Source organism: Phocoena phocoena, chromosome 1 (assembly GCF_963924675.1).
Source record: "Phocoena phocoena chromosome 1, mPhoPho1.1, whole genome shotgun sequence".
In the NCBI taxonomy this organism is placed as follows: domain Eukaryota; kingdom Metazoa; phylum Chordata; class Mammalia; order Artiodactyla; family Phocoenidae; genus Phocoena; species Phocoena phocoena.
The window spans coordinates 6,701,018-6,727,002 of NC_089219.1; the positions used below are offsets into that span (position 1 = coordinate 6,701,018).

Below are 25,985 nucleotides of genomic sequence, written 5' to 3' on the forward strand. Positions count from 1 at the left end.
ACACACTTCAGAGCAACCATAGTATTTCACGTCTCACTGGGGCTTAGTCGTTTCTCTGTAATGGTGCTTTCTGCAGTGCTGATGCTTCACACCCGTGGTACCCAACTCAGCGGGCATTAGCCACATGGAGCTTCTGAGCACTTGAAATCAGGTTAGTGAAAACGAGGAAAGAAATTAAATTAAAAAATTTTTTCTTTCAACTTTTTAGGCCATGCTGTGCAGCATGCAGGATTTTAGTTCCCAGACCAGGGATCGAACCTGTGCCCCCCGCATTTGGGGTGTGGAGTCTTAACCACGGGACCATCAGGGAAGCCCCAAAATTAAATTTTAATGTATCTAAATAGGGTTCTCCAAGACCCTCTGGATGCCCTCCTACCGCCCCAGAGCTACCTCTAAGCATTCTTTTACCAGTTTCCCCTAAGGATGGAGAACCTGCCCCCCAGCCTGCCCAGGATGCTCAGCTTCCCTCTGGTTTGGACTCATGGTGTGACCTGGAAGCTGCTGTCCTTGAGGTAACCTGTGAGAGCTCTTTTCTTCCAAATTAACATGTCTGATCCTAAAGTCAGGCCTCCGGTCCGGGCGCTGCCCGAGCTGCTGCGGAAGGGCACAGGCTACCCCATCTCCCACCTCTTCCCAAACCTGCCCTTCCCCAGGGCTTACGTGACGTCCTGCACAAACTCCTCCCCGCCTTCTGTCATGACACAAAGCCTCAGCTCTTGTAGAGGTGCTCCATGAATACTCAAGACGTGAGGACAGACAGACTGACGGACCACTTCATACACACAGAGCATCCCTATGGGTCACTGAGGCCTTTTTATTTTGCACACAAAACCACCGGGGATCTTGCCTGTGGACACCTCGGAGATTACAATGCAGACACACATGGCTCCAGACACTTGGTGGAAGCGAGGTGAGAAAAACAATGATTTGGGCCGATTATATAATTAGAGAGCTAGGGTTTCCAGCAGGGTTCCAGGTGGTCAAGCTCGGCTTCTGCAGCGGGTCTAAGGAAGCAGTGAGAACGTCACAGGAAGGGGAGAGGGCAGTTAACTATCAGAGGTCCCTCAGAGCATCGGCGGGGGCCTTGAGCTGCCCAGGTGACATCAGGAGCAGGTCTAATTAGCCGACGAGTGACCGCAGGGCTCACCCGCCCACAGCTTACTTGGCGAGGGGGTTTCTGAAGTTCCTGCCGGCAAACTTGGCCTTGCTGCCCAGTTCCTCTTCAATTCTTAGGAAGCAGAAAGATAGAGAGACAGGGAGGGAAAGAGAGAAGTCACACCTCAATGCAGTAAGTTTTCCCACCCAGAGAAGTGGTTAAAGACACACTTCCTGCCAGGAAGTTGGGGGCCCAACCATCGACCAGTCTAACTATTCCCCTAAATTTGAGCTTCTTGGAGATGCCAGAATAGAGAGCATTCGGCTCTCTCCGTGCACCCAATTCACCCAACAAGTTGTCCACTGGCCGCCCCTTCGCCTTCCTTCTCTTCCCCCCAATGTTTCTGAAGGACAAAGGAGAAGGAACGGTAGGACTGCTATTTCTTAGAATATTTAAGAAAATGTTGTTTCAATGAAAGGATAACCCAGTTTCTGCAACAAATGGCACAGGGAAATAAGGAGGGAGCACTCATTAGTGTGAACTCTGTTTGGATCCTGATATCAAAAAAAAAAGGGGGTATTGATAGTACCACTAATCGTGGGCATCATCATTGTAGAGTGGTTATGTTAAAAAACAAAAATAAGAAAGAAAAAAAACCAAAAATAAGTCTTTATCTGAAAGAAATATATACAAGTGAAATCATAAGATGCCTGGAATTCGCTTTAAAATTCTCCAGGAAAAAAGGGTGTAAAGAGACAAAACATGGAGGAATACAGACAGCTGGTGTATCCAGGTAATGGGGAAGGGAGTACATTCTACTGTTCACTGATTTTTTTTTTTTTTTTTTTTGCGGTACGCGGGCCTCTCACTCTTGTGGCCTCTCCCGTTGCGGAGCACAGGCTCCGGATGCGCAGGCTCAGCGGCCATGGCTCACGGGCCCAGCCGCTCCGCGGCATGTGGGATCTTCCCGGACCGGGGCACGAACCCGTGTCCCCTGCATTGGTAGGCGGACTCTCAACCACTGCGCCACCAGGGAAGCCCCACTGATTTTTTTATATGCCTGAAAATTTCCAGGATAAAGTTTTAAAGATGGGGTATGGAGGGAGGACTTATAAAATGGAAGTTCCTTTTCCCTTCAAGACTGGAATAAAATAACAAAAGGGCAGGTCTCCCTGTGTTTATAGGTGCTTCCCAAGGACACACTGAGACAAAAAGGGGAGGGACCAGAACATCACAAGGCGCTGGACACTGGAAACCCTGCTGTGTGCCCGCTGGCGATTCTTCTTCCTCTCTGTGAGCTCTGGTATCTTTGTCCACAAAGCAAGGGTGTAAAATGAGAGCATCACTAAGGCTTCCCTGTAGCTCCTCAACTTGATTCAGTTGTCTAAAGGGGAGCCAGTTCCCTCTCCCACCAGAAGATGGCAGCATCGTGGGGAACAGTCCCCCGCTCTGGGCCAACGCTGCCAGGCACCCGAAGTCCCAACCTAACATATCAGGGGGCCAGGGCCCCCTCCTGGAGACCAAGCAAGCCCACACATGCAGCGAAGGTAGCCCTTTTACCTGAGGATCTGATTGTACTTGGCCAAGCGCTCGGATCGGCATGGTGCACCAGTCTTGATCTGGAAGGAGAAAAGGCAGGCCACGGTTGCTCACAATGGACAATGAATCTTCATGGGCATTTTGGGCAAGGGGAGGGTGCCATGGCAGAGAGCCAGCAATTTCTTAAAGAGGATCCCTGGCCCTAGGAAGGACAGGATAAAAGGGGCACCCAGGACCCCATTCTCCCCCCTGCCCCCCAAGTCTGTGCTCAAGAAGTTGAGGTCAGAGAGAGAAGCAGGGAGCACCCTTCACCCCAGGGAGCTCTTTACCTGCCCAGTGCACAGTCCCACCACCAGGTCGGCGATGAAGGTGTCTTCAGTCTCCCCGGAGCGATGCGACACCATGACGCCCCACCCATTGGACTGGGCCAGCTTGCACCTAGAAGCCAGGGACAAGCAGACAGCATGGCTCCACTGCCTGGGCACTGTGGCCCCTTCTGGCCTCCTGAGGCCATGACTCATCACTCCCGGTGGGGGGCCAGGGGCAGCCCTGAGCTCCCAACTGCTGGGGAAGAGGGTAACCCTCGCCCGACGCTGAAGGGCCCGAGGACCTTTCTCTGCCCTCCAGTCACGTTTGAACAACTGGGTTCAGCCTCCTCGAGGGAGACAGACGTGTGTCTCCTGACTAACGTTCTCCGTGTGACAGTAAATCAGGAGTGTAGGGCCACCAAGTGGTCAGGATTAGAACACAACCGCCCAACGCCCTGATCCCCTTGGGGCCAAAGCTTACTTTAAACGCCCCCAGGAGTCCCAGCCAGGAGGCCCCGCCTCTGCGCAAGGGCACTTACGCCTGCAGGGACTCAGTCACGGAGCCGATCTGGTTCACTTTGAGCAGGAGGCAGTTGCACGACTTCTCGCTCACAGCCTTGGAAATCCGCTTGGGGTTGGTCACGGTGAGGTCGTCCCCCACCACCTGGATTCCCGCGCTAGCAGTGAACTTCTGCCAAGCTTCCCAGTCATCCTGGTCGAAGGGGTCCTCGATGGACACCACTGAGCAGAGCAGGGCAAGGGCGTGTTCCCTCAGCGTGGCCTCCCAGGCTGCTGACCCGCAGCACCCCAGAGCCCCCTCCTGTCCTCCCTCCCGACTCACCTGGCCTCCCAACCCCCTCCCGGGACAGGGACTGCAGTCACCTGCAATCCTGCAACCCCACAGTTGTTAAGTGGGAAACTTGCGGCCCAGGGCGGTGAGTTTAGCGCCATTGAGAGTAAAAACAGAGCTGTGGACCCAGAGGGGTGAAGACTGGGCTTCGTGTCCTGGCTCCGCTTCCACCAAGTTACTTAAGGTTAAACGCAGGGACTTAGAGACGCTTCCTGGTCTGAACACCTGCTCCACTTGCTGTGTGCACCTGGGCAAGTTCTGACCCACTCTGTGCCTCTGTGTCCCCTCTCCCGTGCGCATCAGGTGACGCAGAGCCTAGGAGCACCAAGTGGTCCTGGCTCTCAAGGCTCCTTTCCTCACTGTCAGTGGAGCCAGGACCACGTTCGCTCAGGCGGCTGTTGTGACAGTGACTGGAGGCGATCGCACTGCACCACGGCTGGCCGGCTGCCCGCTCTGCTACACCGGGCACCCCAGTGAAGGCTCCACCCACTCGCACACCTGCAGCCGCTCCGGGAGCACTCACCTGGGTAGTCCCTGATGAAGGACTTGTACAGGTTGGCCAGCTCGTCGGGTGTGATGTACCTGCTGGGGTCATCGGGTGACTTGAAGTCCAGGTCATACTTGCCCGACCTGAAGAACTCAGAGGCGGCCACATCCATGCCAACGACGACCTTATCGGTGTAGCCCGCCTTCCCGATGGCGTTCTTCAGCAGCTCCAGGGCTGGAAAGAGATGGCGGTGAGAGTTTGGAAACCAGGAGGATGGAGATAAAATTCCCCTTTAACTCTGCCAAATGGGAACCGTAACGGAAGAGGAAGAGGTGCTCTGGCCCCAAGCACCAGTTTCAAAGATTCCAGTTACTCTTTTCTGCTTCGGGGCAAGAAACCATTGGTCAGGGCCACTAGTGCATGGCCAAGTTGGAAATGGACTCTAAGAGGCTTTTTCACTGACAAGTGCTCCCAAATTTAGCACCAAAGAACAGCTGTGCCGGCCAAGATACAGTGACCAGCTGAGATCAGCTGTCCCGCAGAACTGGCTTTAAATAGAGCCAATGCTGAGATCCAAGAGGGAGCCCGCACAGCGAGGCCCCCGCTCCAGCTCTGCTGTCCGGCCCAGGCTCAGGGTCGGCCTCACTCGGCAGCGCTGCCGGTAGGGAAACTGACAGACACCGGCCCCTGTTCCAGTGTCCCCAAGACCCCCAAGATTCAAACTGCGCGAAGGGCCACTTTTTATAGGTTAAAATAGCCGAACGTCAGCAATTTCGTATGACCCAATGAGCAGGATGGACATTCCTTCACTAGCCATCCTTGAAGGCAATGAAATATGCTTGGAACCCTACTTGTTCTCCTAAAACAAAAAATTCATCCGTGAATTCTTTTCCTAGGACTTCTGTATTCTCTACTCAACTCTCACATTTCATCCTGTGCCTAAGGACTCAAAGCTAAATAAAGCCTGCGCAGCATTACGGCGGCTGAACGACCCGAAATGGTTACTGACGGCAGCAGTCCTCATCACAGCCAGCATCCTTGAACATGGAGCAGGCTGCGAACCCTTGCCATCGCTGGGGGAGCAGGGACGACAGCAAGAAAACGAACCGCCTCCCTACCCCACCGTCAGCCCAGTTTAAGCAAATCATCAGGCCGTTCAGAAGTCGAATTAGTAAGATAATTTCTCGTGATTTGTTTTTTTAAAAAATGAAGCACTAGCTCCCATGTCTGCAGGGTTTTGCATCTTGCTACTTAATGAACGAACGGCGGAAAGAGCAGTGCCCCTGAGGGCAGGTGTGGAAGGCTCGCAGACGCTGGGGGCGGTGCTCAGAAATCCAGGGGCTTCCTCCGGAGCCTCTACCTTCTTTGTTCTCCAGGATGTTGGGAGCAAACCCGCCTTCATCTCCCACATTGGTGGCGTCTTTCCCGTATTTTTCCTTGATCACGTTCTTCAGGTTGTGGTATACCTCCGCTCCAATGCGCATGGCCTCCCGGAAGTTTTCGGCCCCGACGGGGAGGATCATGAACTCCTGCATGGCCAGCTTGTTGCCAGCGTGAGAGCCCCCATTGATGACGTTGAAAGCCTGTGGGGAGAGACACAAGTACAGCTCCAGGCCTGGGGGGTCCCGCCCCTCAGCAGCCCCACGACGCCCAGGTGCATGGCTCCCACGTGGGGCCCGTGCGGCTCTGAAGCCACCAGGTCTCTCTGCACTGCGGTCACTACCACCGCAAGGGCACACAACCCGACGAGGCAGGTACAATTTTCATCTCCCATCGACAACTAAGGAGATGGGTGCAGGGCGGCCAAGTCACCTGCTCAGGGTCACTCTTAGCTGGCGGCGGTGGCGGAGTTATTTGCAGCCGAGACCCCCAGAGCCTGCTCCTACCCGTGTGGAGAGTCACACGTGGATGAGGTCAAGAGCGGAGGTCTCGGGACCCCATGAGAAAGCGAACACTCGCCACTCACCGGAACTGGCAGGATGACCTCGGCATTGCCAGCCAAGTCGGCAATGTGGCGGTACAGAGGCACCCCCTTCTCAGCGGCGCCAGCCTTGCACACAGCCAGAGACACGCCCAGGATGGCGTTCGCACCGAACTTGGCTAGAACAGAACAGGTTACGTTAAGGGATTTCTTGCTCACCAGCCTTCCTCCTGCTGGCCGCCCCCGCCTGCACCACTGTGTGCACCGTGGATTGTATTCGGAACCTTTTCCTTTCTATCTCCTTTGCAATATTGACACCAGAAATGCAATAGCCTTCCACGTAGGCTGCTTTTTCCCCCAAAGAGAAAGCCCTTTCTTTGGTCCATGGGACTCTGGAAAATTCCACAAACTGCTTGATTATATAAAGCACGAGCCTCTTCCGAGTAACCCTACATGCCTGCTGCTGTCAGCTGGCCATGCTCCTGATGTTTAAAAATGTGATTTATTAGAGTTAGGGGAGGACCAGACAGTTATGTAATTCATCGTTAGGGACGACACGACCTCTCCCCAAAGGACTTCAAGGGTCTTCAGGAGAAGCCGCAACCTCCCTGGCAAAGACCCCCCCTCAGGCCACTCACATTTATTTTCCGTGCCATCCATCTCTATCATCAGCTTGTCGATCTGCTGCTGCTCCACGACGTTCAGTTTCTACAGGGAGAGCGAGGATAAGCTGCTTGGGAGGGAGTGGGGCCTCTACCTGCATGCCCTGTGCCCTCCTGTCCCAGAGCCATCAACCCTGGGAACCGTGCAAAGCCCAGATCAGTTCTGTGTTATCCATGCGTCTGGCAGGCAAAAAAAGGGGGGAATGCCAAGAGAAAATGGGGAAGCAGAACAATGCCCTTCACTTGCTTTAAGAGCATCAGGCATTTCTCCAAGCCCGAGGGATCCGACAATGCATGGTCCTCATGTCATGAAGGGGAGTCTACCGAGGGAGTCCGAGGTCACGTTACACATGAGGCAGAATTGTCTGGTTCATGCTAAAGAAGGAATTACTCCAAAGCAGTGTGACTTTTGGGGCAGCAAATAACAGAATTCATTGTTCTTTACCATCAAAGTCAGCTTCTGCCGTCACTCGGCTGCCCTCAGTGACAGCAAACTCCATCATCTGATGGGAGATACGAGTTTTGTATGCAGTCCACCATCATTTAACATGATGTTTGACGACTGATGAAAATGACTATTTTTGGCAAGAGTATAAATAAAACTAGTGTCTTAAAACTGGCTCAAAATAATGTAATAAAAGTCGGCATTACTTTAAAAACTCCGTAAGTGAATGATACCAGCGTATTATTTATGTTTCTTATATAAAAGCTAAAATATGAAAGAAAACCAGAATCTGTAAGTCCATCATGCCACGTTAACAATTTGGCATCTTTGGCTTTCGTGACAAGGCATCTTTGGGTAAGGTTAGAAGCCACCCCAGCAGATGGCTTGAGGCCAACCCTCACCAAGAGTTAGACTGAAGTTTGTCTCCCCCAAGTAAAGAAAAATGTCCCGGAAAGCCCTGCTCACTGTCAGGCCAGGTGAGGGCGCTGAGGCACAAAGAACAGCGGCGTGTGGAGGGCCCCAGGAGGCCGGGATGGAAGGTGTGTGCAGCAGGGCAGTGCTGAAAACCTCCGCCTGGGGACGATTACAGCCAGCCATGTGGGCTAGGCCACAACAGGCAAGCTGGGGAGAGGATCAGCAGAGGAGCCGCTTGCCACCTGCGTGCAGGGTGGAGCCGGGAGAGGGGCCCTACCAAGGAGGACACACAGGCCGAGGCTGGGTTTGGACCCGAGAAAGGGCCATAGCTACGGAGAGCGGGGCTGGAGGGAGGCTAAACGAGACCAAGCTGCAGAGTAGGTTGGGCTGTGGGATCCCCAGACCCACTTCACCTACAGCAGCTCCGCTTTTATCTGTTTGACACACCGAGGCTCCAAGTAGGAATTTATATAACGGAAGTCCTGCTGTTTAAAAACACAGTAAATAATTCCACAGTCCATGAAAAATGAGTCAGTCGCCACGGATACTACATTTAACGCCCCTGAGAGCTGCTCTTAAAATCTGGATCTTAACTCCCCGAAGGTCAAGATGGCTGTGGGGAAACATCAAGGCTCTAAGAGCCTCCCGTCCCTCGGATCCAATTCCATGCGCTGTTAGCCACGGACACATGGACAGGCAGAGGGTGGGTTAGGAAAGGCGAAGTTATCTGCATGCACGACAGGGAATCCAACCGGCTTCTTTAGCTCTCAGAATAAGCTCTCCATGAACAGAAAAGCCTCCTGGGCTGGCCTGGGAGGCGCTCTGATAGCATTAACATACATTAGTTATCAGGAGGCAGGTCCTACCTTGCTAACCAGGGCAGGCGCAATAGTTTTATTGATGTGCTCAACAGCCTTTGAGACACCTAGAAGGAATAATCAAATCAAATTACCGACATTAACGAAAGACAGGCTTGAGCAGCAGTGCTGGAGAGAACCACTCACCACGTTAACCCAGATATTCAGAGCCCACCGAAGACCTTCAATGGGACCTCCTTCAAATCCCCATCGCCCTCTCCCCCTGGAATCGGAGGGCTTTCTGGCCCAGTCTGAGTGCTCTTACCTAGGACCCCCAAGGGTTAGAGCCGCACACAGAGCAACCATCCAGAATGTCTGAAGGGAGGTTAGTTGGCAAGACCATGCACTGGACAGGCCAGCTGCAGAGACTAAAGGACGCCCAATGTATGTATTACCTGTGTGCACAGGGCTGGTGCCAGGAACTCGTTAATATACTTAACGGGTCTGGAGACACCTGACCAGTAGAGATGGGCAGAGAAGGAAAAAAGAAAGACTGAGAAAAGAACAGGCTGGGAAGGAGGCTGAGTGAGAGAAAGAGAGGAAACAAGAAGACAGGGGAAACAGGAAGACAGGGACCGTGCATTTGTCCTCATCACAGTCAGGGCACAGCGCTGTAGGCACGTACCGCCTGGGCTGCAAGGCCCCTGGGGAGACCTCTGCACAAGCTGCCTCCCTACAGTGGACCGCTGGGACCCTGGCCCAGTGCCCCCAGCCCCACCTCACCCTCGCCCACGCCCCCTCCTCTGCAGTGTTTTTGGACTCTTTCCTAATCGCCCTCCCTGGAGAGTTGGCAGCACACGTGCCCTCCACCTGTCTACACGTGTGGCCCTTCGGAGGGCCACAAACCATGAACTGTCATGATGTTTTTGCTTCCTCTCCAGAACCAATTCCCGTCCCCGTTGAGAATGCACGGTCTAGCCCTATCTGCTTTTCTGGAGTTTGGCCACACAGGTTCTATCTATAGAACGGTGAGCACTGCCAACACAGTTTCCAGCCCGTCTGCATACAGCCCAGTGCAGGCTGGCTCTGCCAAAGAGACCGAAAGACAACGACAGCCCATCAATGGTGAGCCATCAGCCAGGCCTTCGGGAGCTCTTCTCCTCCACGACTAGACCCTTGAAGAGGCCTGATGGCCCGGAAGGCCCTCTGAGCCCTCCCGGAGGATGCGAGGCTGCCCCTTAGTACTAGATAACTTGTCTTCTTCTTCTCCCACATCCCCTGACCCAACCAGGAGTTCTTCACAGACTGGAGACAAACCGCAGTAGAAGTAAGTGTTACGGCACCTGCCCTGAGCTACGGGGTCAGGGGTGCTGGGACCCATCAGCCCGCACTCCCCTCTCCTCCACGTGCGGCGCCCATACTCGCTGCCCACACTCTGGGCCGAGTCAGAGGTCTGCTACCCTCAAACACAAGCCACGGGGAGCAGGAGGGAGGTTGTGGCTGCCGGGAGGCCGGCCTGGGTTCGGCCCTTACCTTTGCCCATGTAGCGCGTCTTGTCATTGTCCCGGAGCTCCAGGGCCTCGTAGATACCAGTTGAAGCGCCACTGGGCACAGCAGCTCTGAAGAGACCTGGATGTTGAGAGAGGGAGGGCGAGAAATAGTTAATGACTAAGAAATAGCTCCCGCCCTCGCCCAAGTCCCTCCCTGCTCACTGAGGGAGCTGCCCTTAGGAAACAGTTACTTCCTCCCAACGATGGGAGGACTCAGACGGGCTGCTTCTCCTGCCCGTCATGTTTTTATGATTCCGCACTGCAGACACTAGAGCATAGCTGATGAATTTCGGTCTAGAGCAGAGCTTCTCAGATTTTAACGTGCACACATATCACCTGTGGGTTAAAGTTCAGATTCCAAAACAAATGGGGAGGTCTGAGCCCACACCTCTCAAAGCTCCCCACGGGTGCCCTGGAGCTGCGCCGTGGACCACCCCCAGCAGCGCGGCCTAAAAGAAATACAACGCAGGCCACCTATGGGATTTAAGGTTGTCTAGCAGCTAGTAATCCACGAAAACACTGGGCTATTTTAGACAGTCCAGCTCTAGAGCACCGTGGCCAAGCTTCCCTTAGACAAGTGAGATCAGGTTGCTAGCTTTCAAGCCTTGAAAGCGCTGGCTCAAGAGGAATCTACAGCTCATCTGCCTCAGCTTAAGGAGCAATAAATGCTACTTGGGGGTTCTCTGCATAACAGGAAACCAGAAACCAGGACAGACCGGAAGAGGAAAGGAATAAGCACAGTAACCCCAGAAGCCAGTCAAGCGTGCACTGCGCGGTCCTGCAGATTAGAAACCGCCGCCAGGCTAAGCCTAGACTGTGGAGCAGAAAAGCGGCAAATTTTCTTGGAGAAGGACAGACAGTGCCAAGAAAGGTACCGCAGAAATCCGGTTACACGGGGCAGAAGGGTTAGGGGAGCAGGAAGTGTAGGCAGCCTCTTGAATCTTCTTGAAACCGTTAGGGATTTCCCCATCTGAGGTATGCCGAGAACTGGGGGGTGCGGGAGATGTGAAGGCAACGAACTAAGAGGAAAAACCCAACCAAGTATAGCAGTCATACTTGGTTGCATGCCTGTGCCACCGCACTGACTGTGCGACCAGCAGGACACACGTTCTTCTCGACACAGGCCCTGGCTTTCTCTGTACCCATCAGGCGCTGGGCCAGGTGAAGAAATGAGGAAAGCAAGAGTGACCCTAAGGTCAACTGTGGACTTTGGGTGATGATGTGTCAACACACGTTCGACTGTAACAAAGGTACTGCTCTGGTGGGGATGGTGATAGTGGAGACAGCGGGTAGACAGGAATGCTCTGTACCTTCCACTCAATTCTGCTGTGAACCTAAAACTGGTCTAAAAAATAAATTCTAAGAACGAAAGAAATGATGAAAGGTTCTTAACAAATTTATGACTTCCTGGTTTTTTTTTCTTTTCTTAAAAGGATTAAGACACATAAGAGAAAGTTCCGTTCATTTCAATGTCAAAAGACATTAATTTTAGTCATTTTAAAGAGTTTCAAAGAAAATTCCCCCTCCCAACAATCTTCTAGTGTCCTGGGTCTTTTTTCGTTGTTCAAAGTCCATTAATTTCCAAGTGGAAAGTTCCACTCTCTGACTAAGTGTGCCAGTTTCATAAGCTGAAAGGAAATTCTCGCCATCTTCTGAGAACACACGGCATTTGCCACAAGGCCCATGCCCAGAAGGAATCGTGTTCTGAGGGCACCCCGACAGTAACCAAAGGCAGACTCCTGCCCTGTGAATCTCGACTCGAGGGGCCTTCATTTTCTGGGCAAGGGGGAAGGGAGGACAGGAAGGGAAGGGTTCCACAGCCAGGCCTGTGATTCAGACCATGACTCAGCTCTGACCGGCAGGTCTGTGCTCAGCACCTCTGGGTGATTCTGCCTGAAGCTCCTTTTCCAACTTCAACCATTTAGAAAACAGCTGAGACATTGCTGGAGGTAATGCAGGGCTAGGGAAGCACTAGATTTTCTTAAAGTAAAAAAGAAAAACGGGGGAGCTTTTAAGGGTTCCCATTCTATTCTCTTCTCACGTGGGCAAATTCTTCCTACAGGGACTTACAGCCAGGTAAAAATATGAGCCTCTGGAATGTTCCAACACCCCAAAGTAAAAACTGTCCCCGATCCTCTAAGAGTGATTTCTGGAAACGCAGATAAGAGCGCTATATATACCCTTGTAGTCCCCTAATCTCTTTCCTTTACAAGGAAGAAAGATCCATCCTATCTTGCCGCATCTACGTATTTGGTCACAGCAAGCTGTGAAGCAAACTAGTGATAGGCCCTTTTAGGGACAAGGTTATCACATTACTTCCCCACCTCACTGACCTAGCAGCCAACCTGTGTTCTGCTCTACGTACCAAGAAGCACCAAGACAAGGACCTCTTGCCTTAAAACCCTCCCAACCTCCCCCCAGTGGGGAACCACAGCCTACCAGCAGGTGCAGACCAGAAAGAAAGGCTTTTACCATAACAGATGTTTTCTTGCCTAAGGCTCTGTCATTTGAAGTTTTAAAAAATGGAGCGTGGTGCTAGGGTCTATAGAAACAAAGGTGGCCCATACCTTTTGAGGTGTAGAGATCAACCTCAACGGTGGGATTCCCACGAGAGTCGAAGATCTCTCTGGCGTGGATCTTGAGGATAGACATGGTGAATTTCTGTGGGGAAGCACAGTCCACATTTTCCACAAACCATAATGCAGTCTCAACTCATTCTGCAAGGGGTCACTTCTGAGGATCCCTAGACTAGAAAGACCCTGCATAAACTAAAAACTGCATGTAGGAAGGCTGACTGGAGTGGGAGAAAATGCCTGCTGGAGAGCACTGGGAATTATTCCTAAAAAGTAGGTAGGGGCAGCTCTGCAAGGCCCTAGTAGTTCAGGCCTTGTCCTACTGGCAAAGAAAGCCCGGCAGTGCACGTGCTGGCGGGCAAGGTTCACACGTTGATGGCGTGCAGAGTGCCTGAAGAGGAGAGGGTCTGAAACCGGCTGTCATTAGTTACCAACGAGGGTAGGTGCGGGGCCATGGGAAAGGGACCAAATCAGGACCAAGGGGACGTGAGGGCCACAAGCAAACCCATCTAAGATTAAAAAAAAAAAAAAAAAAAAGGGGGCGGGGGTGACCAGGAGGAAAATCTGGTTTGTAGTGGAACAATGAATTAAAAGTTGGGAACACAGTTCATCAAGTAAAACCTGAGGTAGCAGGACAATGCTCAGCTGGTCGATGTTGGATAATCAGTTAGAAATTCTGAGTTTGGAGGCCAGGAATGAGCTGCTTGGTCTATGTGCTGTGATCTCTGCCAATTTCTGAGCCTTTCAAACCTCAGAGTATGTGGGTCTTCAGCAAGACAGGGCAAACAAATAACATTATCTAGTCAGTGTTGCTTTCAATGGGCATTTCACCCCACTTAAAAAACTTAATTATGAAATGTCGTGATCTGTAACTAGAGAAAGGATTCTATCTTTGAGCACCAGGATACGCCAAGGGAAGCGCTTTCCTTTGAAAACACCTTTAGAAAAAAGGGGAGGGGGGTGGTTTGCAGCTACAGAGAACAAATATCAAGAGCTCAAAGAAAGCCCCTTTCTTGCTTTTTTCCCCCAGAGGCTCTCCAAGGAACAACAGAATTGAACAACTTGTAGGACTGAAGTGGAGGGGAGGAACCAAATCAGCGTTTGGAAGCCATTATCTAGCTGGGCTCCTCTCCATTATCTTCTCTGGAATGTTCTGAAGCAGCAGATGGCATCTTTTTAAGTTTCAAAATTAGATACTGAAGTCACTTCTGTGGCTTTGTTTTTTCTTTGTCACAATGGAGTTTTACTCATTAGCCAATAAAAAGGTATCTAGTTTTTATCTCAAAAAGGCAAATTTGCTTAAAGTCTTTTAGTTTTAAAATTTTAGTTACCTTTGCGTTTTGGTAAATCATATACCCGTGTGTAACAATGACCACCCCAAAAAAGTCCCCAGAGGCCATTTCCAGTCATTGCTCCCCCCTGCATCCCCCATGCCATCACTGACTTACTTCACAGATTTTAGATGCACTTTTAAGCACATCTTCATTACACTGCCTCATCATACCGTTGTAAGATTTCATTTCTGGTTTTATTTTAGTGATATAAAACAAGGCAGTCGACTGACTTCACGATGTGAAAATAAAATTCAACTTATCTTGAAATTAGATAGAAAAACTTTTCTCCGAAGTCATTAAAATGCAGGGAGCACAGGCAGGGCGGAAGATGGGTCTGACTAGGAGCCTGCACAGCCTTTTATCTGCCTGAACTGAAGCCCGGACCAGGGGCAGCACGAGCACACCGGGCAGCCGGGGCCTAGGTGTGCCCCGGAAGCAGGTCAACCGGCTGCCCACACCGCCCAGGGGGAAGAGACCACATTGCAGAGGAAGCAGCGAACAGGAAAATTTCTTAAAGTGCATCCTTTTTATGTCAGATCAGGGGCCGATTGTTGGTGGCCAGCCCAGGGAGCAGGGAGCGCCTCGTGCCCGACTTGGGCGAGGTCGCCTGCAGGGCTTCCAATGACCCCCCGGCTCGCCTGCAGTCCCCTCCAGATCAAGTGCCTTCTGAAGGCAGATCAGTCCCTGCTCATTCCGGAGCAGCAAAGGGATGGACACTCAGGCGCCAGGCCGAGGGCCACCAGCGGGAGGCACGGGCGCGGGGGTGGGGTGGGCTGCAGCTTCCCGGGCATCTCTCCTTTTCCGGCCCCCTTTCTCCATTTTCGGGAGGGCCTGGCTTTAATGAGCACGCGGGTTAGGCCTGGAGCGCTCGCCAAACCTTCCACCCTCACCGCCTGCTGTCCTGGTGACCGCGTGTTCTACCTCTAACCTCCCGGGACAGTGACGCGGCCCCGTACTCGTAATCACAGGCCGAGCTGCCCCTGCCCCTCAGGAGAAACCGGGCGCCGCGCCCCCGCCTCGGGCCGCAACTCTGGCCCCGGGAGGCCGCTCGCGCGCGCCGACCCGCCCCTTCCCCGCCGAACCCCCCACCCCCACCCCGGGCACGCCGTCTGAGGCGCAGGAGCGCCCGCGGGCCCGGGGCACCCAGGCGCCGCCTGCCCGGGCGCTTGCTCGGCAGCCCTTCCTTGAGTTCTCACCCGGCCGCCTGAGGTCGCCGCACGAGAGAGAAGCAGAGGGTGCTGCGGACACCGAGGGCAAGCGTTAACGCGCAAGGTCCTAACGTTCCAAGTACCGCGAGCTCGTCTCCGCTCCGCCGGCCTGGACTTCCTGCCCAGCTCGAGGGGACCCCGCCCACTTCCCGCCCCTCAAGCCCACCCCCTCAGCGCTGCCTCGCCATTGGCCCGGCGCGCCGTCACTCGGGCCCTCGCCTCCGAGGGAGGGGTGGGACTGCGGGCGCCGGGAACTGGAAGAGGGGGCGACGTCCCGGAGAGTTGGGGTGGGGTCGGGCTGGGCGTCCCAACTACCCCGCGGCTATGTGGGGATGCGGGCGAGCCCCGTCCGCCTTCGCTCCCGCCCGCCGCTGGGATCCGCGGCTGAGACAAGTCTGTGGCGCCGGGGCCCGGGGGGTGGGGCGGGGCGGCGCGGCCGGCATGAGGGCTCGGGGCTCCGTCACGTACTCCGAGTCCCGCACGCACGCCGCGTCGCCCCGGCGCCGCACGTCCGGCCCACGACCTTGGTGACGACCTTCGCGGCCCGCCTTTTCCGGCCGCCCCACTCGTCGCCCCGCAGCGTGGTGCCGGAGACCCCGGTGGCCTGGACACGTTGGCGGCCGCGCGCCCGGACTCAGCTCCCGGGCCGCGGGGTCGCGAGGCCGGCCACGTGTGCCCACCCGCGCCTGCGCCCTGCGCGGCCGACAGCCCGCCAAGGTGACCCGGTCCCTTTGTCCTTGCGTCGGTCACACAGGAGTTATTAGGCCAAGAGCCGAAAGGATGTTCGCTTTCCCTTAATTACAGCTAATACTTTTTGAGCGCTTCCTACGTGCCAGGCACTCCACGTGAGTGCCCAGGGTTAGTTCATTCTTCGGCTCTTGTTTATGTTGGGTCTTGAAAGTAAGCTTCTATACCTCCCTTTCCCATACACGTGAACCATACTTGTACTGATTTGGGAATGGAATTTCACACAGACTCGGGGAATTTCTCAAAGTTCAAAACAGGTAATATTCCAGAGTAGTCTGACAAATGAAAAACAGGCATGAGTGGGTGCAGTTATTTTCCCCTTCTGATGAAGAAAGAACCGATACCATTTCAAATCAGTTACGCAGCACATCTCCCCCCGACCCCGCAACACACACTCAAGGGAGGGCTTCCTTTTATGATAGTTATTTTTGTATTTTCTTAGTGCTCCTCTTGGTCTGTAAGTCTGAGAGCTAAAACAATGTCGTTCATCTCCATACTTAACCCATTGCCTTGCATGGAGAGATTCGAGTGTATATTTGATTTTAATTATTATTTCTTCTGGTCAGCTGCAAAAACTGCTTTTATTCCTTAATTCCTAGCCTTGGATAAAGCTGAAGACCTATTGAGTCCACTGTATTTGTTTTCCATTGACTAAGAAGAAAGAACTTTAGGATTAAATTCAGCAAAAAAACAACAAGGAAATTGTAAAATGTTTCCTAAAGAATTATGTGAATTTTGCAAGCTGGGTTTGTGGTTTCCCCAGCAATACACTGGTGTTTCAGACTGCTTAAGACCAAGATCCCAGCCCCATGACCCAGCAGCTAAATCAACAGCCACTATCTCCTAAACCTTAAGAACTCAACAGAAATCAGACACTTAGAGCTCTTATTTTCAGAGCAATTCTAAGGTGTGGCCCTGAAAGGGCTCCAAAACAATCTCTTTCATTTTATGTTAAAATGGTTAGAGAGATAAAGATAGAAAGACATGGCTCTTATAACGGGTTTCTGGCCACAACCAGTGATTCCTAGCAGGAAATCAGATGTAGAACATGATCTCAGACTGCTGCTGTTGCAAGATTCTTGGAGGCCACAGCACAGTGTTCTGAGCCAGCACTTCGACCTCAAATTGTAGCTCAGCTGTTAATGAGATGTGCCCTCAGATCCTTTCCAAAATCCACAAGCTGCCAAATGCCCTGCCTGTCTCCACAGCTCCTGAGGCTTTGCTAGCAGGCTGTGGGACTCGTGTGTGCCTTCAGTCCAGCGCAGGGGCATTTACCTTGTTACAGGCATTTAGTTGACAGTATGCTCATTGAGCAGTTTTAGTGCAGTGGCATACCAAAGGCTGGTGAGCAGGGAGGGGAAACGTGTGTGCAAGGCTATTGTCAGAAGACCACACTGCAGGGGGACATCAGAATTGAGGGAAGATGAACCTGCAGCAGCCTATGACCCACCTGGATTACTGATTCTATCTGTGGTCTGCGCACCCCTGGGTGAAAACTGCTGGTCGGTGGAAAAAGTGACATACCTCTTTTGGAAGGCAGGCCTTCAGACAGATAGGAAACTTCTGGGTTGGAGAAGCAGCCCAAGGGAGATCAGATGAGTGAGGAAGGCCCTCAGGGGATCTAGGTGGATCGCCCCTCCCCTTAACAGACTAGGAAGTTTTTGTGTTTGTTTACCACTGAGGACAAAGAATGTCGCCTGCCTTATCAGTAAACAAAGGATGTTACAGCCATCAAGTCATCAGCCACTGCAGCCACCTCCAGCACTTGGGGGGATTCAGGATGGAGAAAGATAAGATACTGGCCCTAGATGGTTAAGGTGCATCTCAAAAGAATAATTTCATTTAGCCCGATTCTTGTATCTTCCCATACACAGAAAAGTATTGAATTCATTAATTTGAGATGTCTGGGTTTTTCTGTAATTAGCAGCAATCTCTTGCTGTTCAACTACCTGGGTCATTTTTTTGCAAAAACTTCTGTATATCCTGGTTCCTCCATACCTCTTTGGAATAGTCCCTCAGAGCTGAGAGGATGTATCCTGTGCTTAAGCCCTCAGTAAGTCCACTGAATAAAACATAATCCTCAACTTTTAGATTGTGCATTTTTCCCCATTCTACACCACTAAGTATTTAACATATACCAAAGACTGCATAAAGTATATCTGATGTAAAAAATAATAAACAGAAGTGTACCCAACTTGCCAGCTTAAGAAGTGGATACTGGCATTGCCATTCACGTGCCCCGTGTATTCTTCCCTGGCCCCAGAGGTAACCACTGTCCTATATTTTGTGTTTATTTTCCCCTCACTTTGTGGTTTTTAAATATTTTTTGAACTTTATATAAATGGCATCATACTGTTTCTAGCCTTTGCTACAATTTTTTTTTGCTCAACTTGGCATTTGTGAGCTGTGGATGGTTTGTTTCAGTGCTGAATAGTATTCCATTGTGTGACTATCACACGTTTTCCTGTCAGTGTACATTTCAGTTTCCCAGTTCTTTTTTTCCTGTTAATACCAACACTGCAGCTATGAATTTTGTTGCAAATGTCTCCTGGGTGCAGGTACAAGAAAGAGTTTCTCTAGGGCAAATACCTAGGACACACACCTGGACGTGGAATTCCTGGGTCGTGGGTAAGCATCTTCAACTTTGTTTTCCAGAGTATTCGTATCTTTATGTACTTCCACCAGCAGTGAATACAAGTTCTGACCTGGATGTAAAAAAAATAAAATTCAGCTCTTCCTTTGCAATTCTTTTCTAGAAATTTGATTGATTTTTTTTTTTTCCGCATGGCATGTGGGATCTCAGTTCCCGGACCAGGGATCGAAACTGTGCCCCCTGCAGTGGAAGCACGGAGTCTTAATCACTGGACCACCAGGGAAGTCCCTACTGATCTTCAATTTAACATCCTTTCCAAGTCCTTTGCTTAAGGAAACCCTCGTGCCCTCTGTGTAAGTTACAGTCAGCATTCTATCCTTATGATGGCTTTGAGGGCACCTCTTAGGGCTCCCTGCTGTCAACAGCCCCTCACAAAGTCAGCTGTAGAAGTAGGGACCGGGCAAGGCAGACTCTGGGGAGGCAGAAGGGAGCGCACAGTATGTTTTTTAAACAAAGTCATTGCTAGGAGGGCATTTATCAGGGGTGCCCAAATGAGGGGAGTAAGGAGCAGAGGGATTAAAGAAAGAAACTCCAGGGCTTCCCTGGTGGCGCAGTGGTTGAGAGTCCGCCTGCCAATGCAGGGGACACGGGTTTGTGCCCTGGTCCGGGAAGATCCCACATGCCGCGGAGCGGCTGGGCCCGTGAGCCATGGCTGCTGAGCCTGCACGTCTGGAGCCTGTGCTCCACAACTGGAGAGGCCACAACAGTGAGAGGCCCACGTACCGCAAAAAAAAAAAAAAAAAGAAAGAAAGAAAGAAAGAAACCCCAGGAGTCTCAGGGAAACCAGGAGCTTCCGGGAGGAGCTAATGAAGAGCGGGCAAATGGAGACTGAGAGGGCTCTGCACCAGCAAGAGAAAATCTTGGGGAAGAGTTGCTGTCCTGTGTCCAAAAGCTCTGCGTGGATCCTCTGTGCCTCAGCTCCTTAATTTCTGAAATGGGTGTGAAAAGACTACCCTCAGGAGGCAGTTTTGAGCCCCAACAGTCCTCTTACCATCAGTTTGGAAATCATTGCTTACAGCTGAATGGAGGCCTGCAAGGCACTGATATCTCTAAATAGCAGCTGCATTCGGCCCCCTTCCCCAGCAGTCTCCCTTTTCATCTCTATCTGTCCCCATCCTCTTTTTCTCACAGTTCTTAAGGTTGTCTCTTAAAGGGAGGCCCAGGGCAGCTGCAGCCCGGGGGCCAAGAAACCCCAATCTCCAGTCACCAGGCTGGCAGCCCTCCTACAGGCTGGAGCACCAGACACTCAGATGGCCCGCTCCAAAAATGCCGGTCGCTGTGAAGGAAAGAGAAGTCCTGTAACAGGGAAGACTCCATACTAGATCTGTTTCTTGTACTTTAACCCTTGTATTCTATTGCTTTTGCTTTGCGTTAAGAATGTTGCCTACAGCGCATTCCCTGGCGGTCCAGTGGTTAGGACTCTGCGCTTGGCGCTTTCACTTCTGGGGCCCAGGTTTAATCCCTGGTCCGGGAACTAAGATTCTGCAAGCCTCGTGGTGTGGCAAAAAAAAAAAAAAAAAAAAAAAAAAAAAAGAAGAAGAATGTTGCCTATAGCCTGAAATATACAGGATAGTTCATTCTCAAGGCTCTGACCTTTCTCATGTATATAGAGATTAAAAGTTGCAGAACAGAGAATAACATTTGTCTTGTTGGAGGTTTATAGGAACATCGTGACCTGACCTACGTGGATGGCTACGAGAGCAAAGGAGTCTGACACCAAGAAGTCTGCAACAGCCAACCATGCCCCTCCCTCACCCGGCCTTTAAAAATGCTTTGCTGAAACCCTTTGGGAGTTCCGGGTTTTGGGGGCATGAGCCACCTGTCTCCTCGCATGACCCTGCAGTAAACCTTTCTCTGTTCCAAGCGCTGACCTTTCGGTATTGCTTGGCCTCAGAGTGCACTGAGCACACGAACTTACTTTCGGTAAAAGTCAGAGGATGCAGTGTGTGAGCTCCAGAGGGAAAAACAGGAGCCAAGTTCTTCCTTCAGAAGGAAGTGGCCCCTTGTGATTCGCTGAGAGTAGGGTTTCCACGGAGGCTTTGCAAAGGCTGGCCTGATAATGAGAAATTCCTCCCTCCTCCTATCAGTGACTGGTCAGTTACTGAGGCCAAGTTATCTGCCAGGTGTAGCTCATTTAATCCTGCTGCCTGTGGCCATCTCTGCTTTTCAAGGCACAGAGAGGTGAGCTGAGCTGCCCAATCCTGAAGCTAGTGAATGGAGGGGCAGGGTCGGGGGTTGGGGGGGTGGGGAACCAACCCAGGCAGCCTGGCTCCCCAGGCCTCGCCCCCCAACCATTCAGCATTCTGCTCTTCCAAGCGATGAAGTTCACTTTGACCTTGGATTTGGATGAGATGACAGGACACTAAACTTAGCCCAAAGAGGCCTCCCTGAATTTGCACCTCTAAGCCGTGACTATAACCATACACGGAATTTTTTGTTTTTTTGCGCTACGCGGGCCTCTTACCGTTGCGGCCTCTCCCGTTGCGGAGCACAGGCTCCGGACGCGCAGGCTCGGCGGCCGTGGCTCACGGGCCCAGCCACTGTGCGGCATGTGGGATCTTCCCGGACCGGGGCACGAACCCGCGTCCCCTGCGTCGGCAGGCGGACTCTCAACCACTGCGCCACCAGGGAAGCCCCATACACGGGATTTAACTGTAGCAGCATCAGGTTTTGAGAAGCAGGACTCAGGACGGTTTCATGTCTGCTAGATACTGTGTTCTCTCTCAAGTAAATTTTCAGCTGGAAGATGAGAGCAGCCCACAGAATGGGAGTGGCAGTTACGTTGTATGGCAATTCGAGTTCCAATTACAAAATGTCCCCAACCCCACACTCGTGGTGGCATTTGCTGGCATTTCCTAAACAAAAGGGGAGAAACTCCGATTTTCTACAATCTTTGACAGTTCCCTTGAAGCGAGATCCCTGGTCCTCCTACATTGGAATTCCCTGACTGATCTGATGTTTCATTTGTTTGTTTCCTGGTGGCCAGGAAAGTGAGGAGGAGAGAGTGGATTTCAGCACAGCATTTGTCAGAGTCCATCAGGATATTCATGTGGCCAGAAGAGCCATGCAGACTGCAGTGGCGCGGAGGGGTTTAGACCTGGCTGCATGGGTCTCTTAAGGGGCTGATCTCAGACTAAAGGCTCGCCCCTGGAGGAGTGTGGCGAGGACACGCAGCTGTAAGCTCATAGATCAGCAGAGCTGGGCAGGACAGCTGCCGTAGTGAAGGGCTGACTCAGGATTCACACCAGAAGGGCCAAGCAGGGTGCCAGGCCGATGAAGTGCCCCCTTTTGAGGAGCTTATGAGAGCCTGCCACTTTCACAGAGCCTTTGGAAGGATTTCGCAGACTGGGCAGTCCTTGGCCACCTCCACACAACTGACTGGACCGAGGATTAGCACCACATCTCTCTCTTTTTATAAGCAAGTCACATTGGATTTAAAGCCCACCTTAATCTAATATGACCTCATCTTAATTTGATTACATGCACAAAGACCCTATTTCCAAAGATGGTCACATTAACAGGTTCCAGGTGGACATGAAGTTTTGGGGACACTATTCAACCCAGTCCAGCCTCCCATCTTGTAGGGTATCTCCCTGCAGCCCCTCATCATTCAGCAGTCTAGCCCAGGGGTTGACAAACCATGGCCCATGGGCCAAATCTGTTTTTGTAAATAAAGTTTTATTGGAATACAGTCACTCCCCTTTGTTTCCATATTGTCTATGGCTGCTTTCAAGCTACAGTGGCAGAGTTGAGTAGTTGCAACAGAGACCATAAGGCCTGCAGAGCCTAACCTAACCCTTTTTCTTTTTAAATTAATTTCTATTAGAGTATAGTTGATTTACAATGTTATGTTAGTTTCTGCTGTACAGCAAAGTGAATCAGTTATACATACACATATATCCACTCTATTTTAGATTCTATTCACATGTAAGTCATTAGAGAGTGTTGAATAGAGTTCTGTGCTATGCAGTAGGTTCTTATCAGGTTTTGGGTTTTTTTGGCCACTCCACATGGCATGTGGGATCTTAGTTCCCAGACCAGGGATCAAACCCATGCCCCCTGCAGTGGACATGCGAAGTCTTAACCACTGGACCGCCAGGGAAACCCCTTGGTTATCTATTTTATATACAGTAGTTTGTATATGTCAATCCCAATCTACCAATTTATCCTCCCCCCCTTTCCCCCTTGGTAACCATAAGTTTGTTTTCTACACCTGTGACTCTACATCTGTTTTGTAAATACGTTCATTTGTACCATTGTTTTAGATTCCACATATAAGCCACATCATGTATTTGTCTAAACGTAATCCTTATAGAGAAATTTTGCCCATCCCTTGGCTTTGTCTGTCCCAGCTTCTCTCATGGCAGCGGTAGCCCAAGAAGCATCCGTCCAATAGGACAAGACTCAGTGTGCAAGAGGTGATGGAGACGCCTCTTGCTGATGTCCTATTGGCCAAAGTGGGTCACATGGTCAAGCCTAGCGTGAGTGTGGGAGGGACTACCCATGTGGATACCAAAAGGTCGGCTCACTGGGGACACCAAGACCAGTCTTCCACAGGGGCAGGGCTGGAAACAGGAGGCCTGTCTAGGAGAGAGACCACGGTGGCTCCGTAGGTTCCTAGGGTGGTAGCAGTGGAGGTGTGAGAAGTGACTAGATTCCAGATATAGTTGCAAACAGAGCTGATGTTTTTTGCAGATGGGCTGGATGTGAGCAAAGCACAGAATTCTTTATTTCTACCCCACCTACTTTTAAAAAAGATCTGGGATTCCTCGAAGGAAGTTTGCGATAAAATCAGTACATACTAAATCAAGACTGGAAAAATAAGCACCAAGTATCAAGGGAGAGAGGGAGGCAAACAGGCATAGGTGGGGCAAAACCCACGGAAGCAGGGCTGCCCTTGGGCCAGAGCGCACCTGTGTGGGGATAAGAAAAAGCCACCTCTTCCTCGAGACATTTTGCTTCCATCTTAGGAGTTTACAGTTATAATAAAAATCTCGAAATGTCAAAATAAGAAAGATGGCCATGATGGAAATGATGCCTCTTTAGAGGCACCCTTGGGTGTTGCATTCTGAGGGCATGTATGTGATGACCCTGCTTTCGGACTTAGTTCACTGTAAGCATTGAGGGGGTGTGTGATTGGTCGTCATAACAGTGTACATTATTATAGAAGATTTGGAAAAGCCTATGATGAGATTGCTTCCATTAAAGCCAGGAACGTAAAATTATAATCAATCTTTTTTTTTTTCGGAATAAGTAAAATACTTAAACCTAAAATAATGTGAGTTTTAATACACCTACTTTTCAATTTTTAAATATTTTTTTCAACCATTTTAAAGTTCTGAAAAAAAATCAACTATTAAAAAAATACATAAAAATATACGGGGGTGGGCGCCATACATCTTTCCTCTTGCTTCAGGTTCTTAGTTAAAATTTTTATATTTTTGCTTCTTGTGGATTTTTGGTGTAAATGTTGATGTTTTAAATATGATTTCTCTCAATTCCTTAGGTTTTCAGCACCCTCTTGACTTTTTTTGCCCAAGGCGAGTGCCTCACTTGCCTCACCCTAATTCCTGGCCCAGGGTGATGTGGCCGCCAATATTTAATATTTAATAGAAGAGGCCCGTCCAGTGTGAAGGTCAAGCTCTGGAGAAGGGTGCTGAGTTCTGAGTAACAAGCCCACATAGGACCGCTCTAGGGAGGTAGGATTGGGGGGTAGGTGTGGAGGACTGCAGACTTGGGGGGTCTTGAGAAGCAAACAAGAATTATTGAAGGATTATTAGGCAGTAAAGGGCATAAATTTAATTTTTCTGGCTCCAGAATTGAGGATGAGGACTACAGGGGAGTGGAGAGCTACTCAATTTAAGAGAAAATAGAAAGAAGAAATCTTTTCCAAAATGACACACAGTTCCTGCCACGGGAAGTTGTTCAGGGAGAGTCCGGGGTCTGCAGTTGCTCGCGGTGTATATATATCTATATATATGGTGAATTAAAATTGATTTACTTTCATTCCTTTTGAGATTTTTTGAGTATGTGAAACTTACTTTGGGATTAAAAAAAACAAAGATAAACAAAACTGGAAGGCTGATCGCAATTAAAAAAAAAAAAAAAGACACACATCATAGAAACCATAAGAAATAGTTGAAAAAACAAGAAAACCAAAAAAAAAAAAAAAAAAACAAGAAAACCAAGGCTGAGAATTAACATTCCAGTATCCTGCCTCTTCTTCCATTAATTGCAGATAGATTTTTGGATCCAGGAAAGACAAAGATGATTCAGCAAAGACAAAGATGCTTCTGTTACTTTTCAATTGAAGTCTGCCCCATTTGGACACTGTCCCAGGTCTCGCTAATGTGATGCCAGGGTCCCTCTCTTGGTCCCATCCTAATGGTGTCTTTGGGCTCACACTGGACAGAGCCTTCTTTTTTTTTTTTTTTGGACAGAGCTTTTTACTCCAGATCCACAGATACCAGCTCCGCAGGCAGGAGCTTACATCTTGGCAGTGCTTCTTATACTGTAAGTCTGATTGATTCTCATTCCTCAGAGGAGTCAATATACTAAGTCCCATTTACTGCAAAGCACAGTTTCTTAATCTGGTCAGGAGTCCCATGAACAAGCTGTTAGAGGTCCAAGGAATGCCCCAAACTGTGTACAAATGTAGTGTGTCTGTGCACATTTTCTGTGGCTAAGGGTTCTGCTTTAAATTCCTAAAGGGGTCCATGGCCCCCAAAGATTAAGAACCACTGCTCTGGGACTTCCCTGGTGGTGCAGTGGTTAAGAATCCACTTGCCAGTACAGGGGACACAGGTTCGAGCCCCGGTCCAGGAAGATCCCACATGCTGCTGAGTAACTAAGCCTGCGTGCCACAACTACTGAAGCCCGCGTGCCTCAACCACTGAAGCCTGCTTGCCTAGAGCCCGTGCTCCGCAACGAGAGAAGCCACTGCAGTGAGAAGCCCACGCACCACAACGAAGAGTAGCCACCACTCGCTGCAACTAGAGAAAGCCTGCGCACAGCAACAAAGACCCAACGCAGCCAAAAATAAATAAATAAATTTATTTTAAAAAAAAAGAACCACTGTTCCAGAGGCTGCCCTGATTAATTCTGTCTTTGCATATCTGTATCACTGGAACAAATGAATTACCTTTTCTATAAATTCTGTAAAGTGTTGCTGTACTCTCTGACCTCAGATCATAGTTTTCCACTTTAAGCTCAGGAACTGTGTTACGTGAGCTGCAGAGCTCTCCACACTCTCTGAAGGAACTCATTCATTTTCTCTCCTCTTCTACCAGCTTCTCAGGAGATGTCCTTGGAAACAGGAGGTGAGAGGCCCCTCATGTGTGCTTTCCTGGCTTCCAGTCCTTTCCTGTGCCAGGCAAGTGCTTGCTTGCACCTGTGTTGTGT

The 25,985-nt window shown here is 50.7% G+C and overlaps 1 protein-coding gene across 5 annotated transcripts; it reads right to left on the minus strand.

Annotated features, from left to right (window-relative positions):
• Nucleotides 1-797: 797 nt before the first annotated feature.
• Nucleotides 798-15,822, minus strand: ENO1 (enolase 1). Of its 5 annotated transcripts, none has more exons than XM_065879214.1 (12): nucleotides 15,653-15,822; nucleotides 12,637-12,730; nucleotides 10,053-10,148; nucleotides 8,589-8,647; nucleotides 6,840-6,909; nucleotides 6,247-6,380; nucleotides 5,641-5,863; nucleotides 4,317-4,514; nucleotides 3,483-3,684; nucleotides 2,965-3,073; nucleotides 2,657-2,715; nucleotides 798-1,228 (listed from the first exon to the last, which is right to left on the minus strand). In XM_065879214.1, the coding sequence occupies exons 2-12, from the start codon at nucleotides 12,719-12,721 to the stop codon at nucleotides 1,159-1,161; spliced, it is 1,305 nt and encodes a 434-aa protein (XP_065735286.1). In that variant the 5' UTR covers nucleotides 12,722-12,730; nucleotides 15,653-15,822; the 3' UTR covers nucleotides 798-1,158. The 5 variants fall into 5 exon arrangements, with proteins under 5 accessions (XP_065735286.1, XP_065735276.1, XP_065735296.1 ...); XM_065879204.1 differs by lacking the exon at nucleotides 15,653-15,822 and adding an exon at nucleotides 15,173-15,298; XM_065879224.1 differs by lacking the exons at nucleotides 8,589-8,647; nucleotides 15,653-15,822 and adding an exon at nucleotides 8,975-9,033 and having other exon boundaries at nucleotides 1,159-1,228; nucleotides 12,637-12,721.
• Nucleotides 15,823-25,985: the final 10,163 nt, after the last annotated feature.